We start from the raw sequence: 6,278 nt of genomic DNA on the forward strand, positions 1-6,278 counted from the left end.
AGCAAACCCATTGTGCGAACTGGCAGATCTGTCGAAGAATTTATATTGCATGCAAAGCTCACCAGTCGGCTCTCGATTAACCGCTACAGCTGCGCTGTTGCATCTTCTGACTTCCTCCGTTACACGTAGTTGTCCAGCATTTACGAGGCCGTTACAGTCCTTTCTGAAGCATATCTTGGATCATCGGTGACTGCAATTAAATCAAGCAAAGTTAAGAAGTAATCCCAGACCATCGGTTGATTATTTTCATCAAATTTTCGTGAAAATTTTTAAGCAATTTACACATATACTTAGCAGTTAACAAACAATCAAGAAAGTGTTCTTACCATTGCTGTTTCTATTTTCAAGCTGCAGCTTGAGTCGTGGTACACACAAGCATGGCTCCATGAGAATCTCCACACAGCTTCGTCCAAGCGAATAATACACAGATGTAGTTTATCTGTTCATGTTTTTCCATATAGCACCGAGAAAACAACCACGATTGTCGTGGAACGCGTTATTTTACTTCTCTGTTCGAATCCGAGCGGCTAAGCAGCTCGGAATGTTCGAGATCTTTCGCAATGAATACAAATTGAACTGGTAGATTTCGCGAGCTGACCTATTTCCGAGATATTGTATGGACAATGTAAACCGATAATTCGCGTCTACTCTGAACATTTTTTGACTCTAAAAAGAACGTATCAACTTTTCTAGCGCAATTATTTGAGAGAAGAAGAATTTAACGGTCGCGCACTGATTGTCAAGATGGCGGTACGATCGTTTTTCAACTGTCTTTTGCGGCGTTCAGAAATTGCCAAAAGTTTTGATCAAAAATCAAGATCTTGGCGGTTGACTGTAGACTGATAGATTTTTATAAAGAAACAATGTAGATTTAGTCTAGTTTGAGGTTTATCACTAATATATAATATAATTACAGAAAAAGCCAAAATTTTCTCTCCATTAGTCCCACGCTCAGCTTTGCGGCTGACTTTCGTTCGCCTAACTTCTACAAAGAGTTAAACATTATTTATACATACGATCATATTACAAGCAGTCTAATACTTGAGCGAAAGTCAATTATATCAGCGTTTACTAGTTTAATTTCTATTTCGAATTGAATTGAACTTTCAAACCGACCCGTTCAGCTCAGGATCCAACGGAACAGTTGAATGTTCAGACCGAAGATAGTCACGTGACACCGATCGTGTATTGTTGGATTTAAAAATTCGAAATCTAAACTGGCGGGCGCAGCTAACTTCAGAGTTAAGTGCAGTTCATAATATTCTCACCAGAAGACACAATCAGCCTCAATTTTGCGCGGGTTAATGTGATCGGAGGTTATGACTGTCTTTGACGCATCGTGATCTTGGAAGTTCGTCCGATATACTCTTTGGTTCGACGGACAAATAATTTTCCTACTTTCTAATTATAGTCAAAATAACATGTCATCTCAGTAAAGATAATATTTGATCGTTACTTATCAAGAATATTTTATTTATTTTAAAACCATGCCCCTGAACGGGAAACCATCACGTTACGCACACCCTGAGGGGCACACGGACGTCTGTTATTTTACTGGAGAAAAGTAAGCCTCATTTTTCACTGTAGTCAAAACATTGGTTTATACCATCTTCTACGGAGTAAATCCCTCGCTTCAAAGATACTTTTGGTCATTATCATTATTGGAATTATTTCAGAGGAGGTCTACTCACCTGTGGATCAGATGGTGATGTTCGATCCTGGTTGAATTTGATGGACGATGACCCTGATGCGAGTTGTATATCCGAACAAGTTATATCCGTCGTCTCGAAGGTGTGAAATATCAAAAAAATTTCAAACAATGCTTTGTAACTACATAGAATTTTTCGTTTTCAATTGCAGAATGATAAAATCTATGTGGCAACAGACAATAACACCGTACAGATTCTCACCTATCCAGACTTGGAGAAGGAGGGAATTATAACCAGGTTTTCAGCGACAGTGTGCGCCTTGGCATCTTCCAAAAATGGAAATCTGATCGTGTCCGGTGCATGGTGAGGCTCCTCACTTTTTTTTTCTGCGGCTAATCACTCACAGCAGTTCTTAGAATTTTTGATTTCATTTCCAGCGATATGCGGATCCAAGTGAGTAACATCCAGACCTGTGATAGTATTGAACTTAACGGACACCAGGGTCCAATTTTAGGCTTATCACTTGATCCCCAAGAGCAGTTTGTTGTAAGTATATGTTGAACTCCTTGATTGATTGTCAAGATTCTACTTGTAACGTGAATCATTCTGTTCTTCTGAGGTTGCTATTCTGGTTGTTAATTCTTTTCGGACTGTTGATTCATCAAGATTTTTGTATTTCAGGCATCTTCGAGTACTGATGGCTCTATCAGGGTCTGGGATATAAAAGAAAAGCAGGTTGCTCATATTTGGAACAATGTCGTGCCAAAAGGTAACTCATTTTTTACCTCCAAGACCTATTCCACACCTTCGTTCCAATGCGAGGATGGAAAAACTCTGGCTTTTCCGCAGGGCAAAGAAGTTGTTGTTGTTGAAAGAGGCACCTGGAAAGAGTTGTTCAAACTTAGGTGCCCTGATCTAAAAGCAGTGAGTCTCGTTTTGCAGAAATTGCTAGTGCAACGACTGTACCAATGATGTCAACTTGCTATTTATTTTCAGGAACTAAGCATATGTAAATTTTCTCAATGCGGGACTCTTCTTGCGGCAAGTTCAATTCATGGAGAAATAGTTGTGTGGGAAATAGAATCGAAGGAACAGATAGGCTACATCACGCATGATCGAAATGCCAAAATCACATCCATTGCTTGGAGTCCAAATTTACCGAACGAAATTGCATTCTGTGATTCATTAGGAATGCTGGGATGCGTTGACGTGGTCTGATCAACAATCACATCATTTTGTAGTAAATAATAACTATTTATTGTAGTCATGTGATGATGTTTGGGATTCAACAGGTGGTTAATTCAGTTGAAGAACTGTTCCCGAAAACAGTTGATTCAAATCAATCGAATCAAGACTTGGACAATTTCATAGAAAACTATAAAGTTGACGATGACAACGATGATGGAGAAAATGTAATATCGTTGGATAAAATCAAGGCGTCAGTACAAATAGATTACGATGACGATTCTCAGGAACCAATCGCCCAGCGCCCTGAAGGCGTGGATAAGAAAGTGTCGTTGAAAGTAGAACCACAAGAACCTTTTCAGCCTGGTTCTTCTCCAACTGTTCTGCTAAATCGTTACATGGTACAGATTCAATGATTCATTATAACATTTCCAATCAATATCTATCCCCAAGCATAGATCACAGGATTAACATAACTGCAGAGAGCTGACAGTCCCTTAACTTTCTCAGGCTTGGAACAATACAGGGGTAATTAAATGCTACTCCTCAGAAGATGGTCAAGAGTCGAGTATCGAGGTCGAATTTCATGATGCCAGCATTCACCACCCAATTCACATTGACAATTATTTGCAACACACTTTGGCATCGTTGTCTCCGAAAGCTCTCGCTCTTGCTTGCGTAGATAATGGCGACACGCCTAGCAAACTGGTCGTCGTCAGGTTGCAAGGTAGATTTTCCTATGCTCAGGCGAGATCCCCAATCCTCCATGTACCAATAACTTAGGATTAACAGATCCGTACCATTTGCCATTACACAGGATGGGGTTCTGGAACCAAAGAGTGGTCCATCAATTTCCCACAGGGTGAACTGCCCCTCTGTGTCGCCTCCGGTGATAACTTCGTTGCTGTAGCGACGAGTAAAAGAAGACTGAGGTTATTTACGGCCAGCGGAACACAAAGGAGAATCATTGCATTACCCGGTGCTCCGGTCGCCATCAACGCACTAGGGAATCAACTTGTAGCCGTTTGTCATGCAGGATTGTCAGGTCAGTCAGTTGAATGATTAAAGAGGAATGAAAATGATACCTCACACTTGTTATTTTGATATTTATAAAACCTTATACATCGTCGTTGTGCAGGCGTACAGAAAGAGCAACATATGACGATGATTTGGCTGCAAATTCGTGGTTCAAATATTCGCAATCGTTCCCTTGCCGTTCCGCTATCGGGTCCGGAACTGAAGCTTGCTTGGGTGGGACTGACCGACCGAGGTTCACCAACGGTGATGGATGAGGATGGCGTAATCTCGATATACGATGCAAAATCGTCGCTCTGGAACGTTGCTTGTGATACAGCGAATCAGGTGAGGAAAATTCGTGTGAAACAATGTTGATATTATTAACTTCGCCTCTAAAGTAGTTAAATTTCAATCGCCCAACACATTTGTACACGGTTGACAGTGCAAAGGAGCCGCGGATCGCTTCTTCGTGATCGGCATTAGTGAAATTGATAATATGGTAAGATGCATATTATGCAAAGGGTGTCCTTATCCGCAAACCACACCGACTCCAACCCAGATTGAAATACCGCTTGAATTACCAGTCTGCGATCCAGAATCTGTCAAGTCTAAAATGGAAGCCAAGCTTTGGCAACTGGGCACCGACCCGAGTGCAAATGACGAAACGCTATTGTCCATGTTTGTCGTGAGTATTTCCAACGTAGATTATAGATCAAGATTTTTTGATTATGATATATGCTCGTCTGTGTATGTTTTTGCACAGCTCGCTTGCCGCGGCAACGCCGAGTATCGTGCCGTCGATTTGTGCGAAGAATTGGCGTCGCAGAAGGTTCTGGAATTGGCTGTTAAGTATGCCGGACGTCTTGGCCAAATGGCTTTGGTTACCAAACTACAATCGCTCGCGAGGACTAAAGAGGATCAAGACATCAACGAAGAAAATGGAGGTAAAATTCGGGAAAGAGAGGATGATAGATTGTCGGTAAATCAAGTCGACGAAGAATTCGAAGAAGTCGAAAATGCTGATGAATATCTCTCATTGACTCCTATACAGGCGAAGCCTGCCGTAGAAATAAGGCCAATGAGTTTGAGCATGAAGAGGCAAAATCCGTTCAAAAAGAATGGAAAGTCACCAAGTCTGAAAGGTAACTATTACAGGTGCACAGGTTGTACATGCTTAAATAATACGAAAAATTTTTGAACCCAGGCCTTCAAGCCATGAATCGATTGCCCGAGAATCCCCGCAGCTCACCAGCAGCTGAACCACCTCCGCAAAAACCGAAACCAAAACCAGCGTCTAAATCGAATCCAGCCAAGGAATCTTTCGTCGTTTGGTTTGGAAAACATAACGAAGAAATTGCTGAAGAATTTCCAGAAGTCGACAACAAACGGTTAACAATGATTGCCCTGGAAAGATACAAGGAAAACGAGAAGGCGGCGTCGGCAGTTGAAACTTCCCTGAAAGAACGTGAAACTAAAAAACGGAAGTTGTCAGACGCGGAAAACGAGAAGAGTCAAAGCACAGAAACAATCGCCCGTAAACTTTCTACATTTGCCTACACGGAATAAATACCGGTGTAACTAGATACAGACTGTCGAATCGCGAATTCATAATATTTGGTAAACCAAGTGCCAATTTTTATTATCGGATTAAAAGATTTGAAGATAGTTTCCATAAGTGATCTGTTAGCAATGAACATTATTTTTACTATAAAAACGTTTTATTTAAAAGATTCGAAACTGAATACAAAATACATATTTTTTCCAACAAAAACTTGTCAGCGTAACGTTATATTTCCAGAGTTCAAACGCCTCTCTGCAGACAGCCTGCAGTACCCAAATCCTTCCGCTTCTGTGTAGAAAGTCCACATCGCCTCATATCCTTACACCTTGATACAGGAAATCTAACCCGTATAATACATTCGGTGCAAGTTTTCATCGCAAAGAGGCGGAATACGCAAACAGGTAAGAAATATGATTCATTTGCAATATTGGTGCTAGTTGGGTGGTGAAAATTTTACCGACTATAACGAAGAATTGTAGTATAAAGTTGTAGACAGGAATTTGGATAGGCGTGGCATCGTCCATAAAATAAAAAGTAAAAAAACGGCTAATTTCTTACGTGAAATTCATTTCAATCCGTATACAGGCATGCTGCCTTTCTTCGAAGGTGGTACGAGATTCTTTTTATTCGAATTTTTCTTATCCAAAATCTGTGCATACGTACGATCTATCAGACTCGAGAGTTTGTTAAACGTTTGGTATTTATTTGGACAGACGTGTACATAATCTGACAAGAAGAAATGCAGGTGATATACTTAGGCCCTACAATAATAGTGTGCAGCAATACCATAATATTTTCATTATTTTATATCATTATTACTTCTGCTTTTATTATTATTTTTTTTTTTTATTTCTTTAATCTTATGT

General features: G+C 40.4%; 1 protein-coding gene across 3 annotated transcripts; it reads left to right on the forward strand.

The window, feature by feature from the left end:
- Positions 1-1,294: 1,294 nt before the first annotated feature.
- Positions 1,295-5,913, forward strand: LOC124223108 (Chromosome transmission fidelity 4). 3 transcript variants are annotated; one of them, XM_046634809.2, is made up of 14 exons: positions 1,295-1,564; positions 1,677-1,791; positions 1,861-2,012; positions 2,087-2,195; positions 2,331-2,573; positions 2,646-2,861; positions 2,942-3,235; positions 3,345-3,561; positions 3,652-3,879; positions 3,973-4,196; positions 4,294-4,536; positions 4,615-4,795; positions 4,903-4,993; positions 5,056-5,254. In XM_046634809.2, the coding sequence occupies exons 1-14, from the start codon at positions 1,488-1,490 to the stop codon at positions 5,108-5,110; spliced, it is 2,445 nt and encodes an 814-aa protein (XP_046490765.1). In that variant the 5' UTR covers positions 1,295-1,487; the 3' UTR covers positions 5,111-5,254. The 3 variants fall into 3 exon arrangements, with proteins under 3 accessions (XP_046490765.1, XP_046490764.1, XP_046490763.1); XM_046634808.2 differs by having other exon boundaries at positions 2,646-2,858; positions 4,615-4,993; positions 5,056-5,913; XM_046634807.2 differs by having other exon boundaries at positions 4,615-4,993; positions 5,056-5,911.
- The last annotated feature ends 365 nt before the right edge of the window (positions 5,914-6,278 follow it).

This window comes from Neodiprion pinetum, chromosome 7 (genome assembly GCF_021155775.2).
Source record: "Neodiprion pinetum isolate iyNeoPine1 chromosome 7, iyNeoPine1.2, whole genome shotgun sequence".
NCBI lineage: Eukaryota > Metazoa > Arthropoda > Insecta > Hymenoptera > Diprionidae > Neodiprion > Neodiprion pinetum.

Coding starts and splice junctions, on each gene's coding strand:
- LOC124223108 (XM_046634807.2), top strand. CDS start 1,488: ATGCCCCTGAACGGGAAACCATCACGTTACGCACACCCTGAGGGGCAC. Junction 1,565..1,676: donor TGTTATTTTACTGGAGAAAA/GTAAGCCTCATT, acceptor GAATTATTTCAG/AGGAGGTCTACTCACCTGTG. Junction 4,994..5,055: donor AAAGTCACCAAGTCTGAAAG/GTAACTATTACA, acceptor TTTTGAACCCAG/GCCTTCAAGCCATGAATCGA.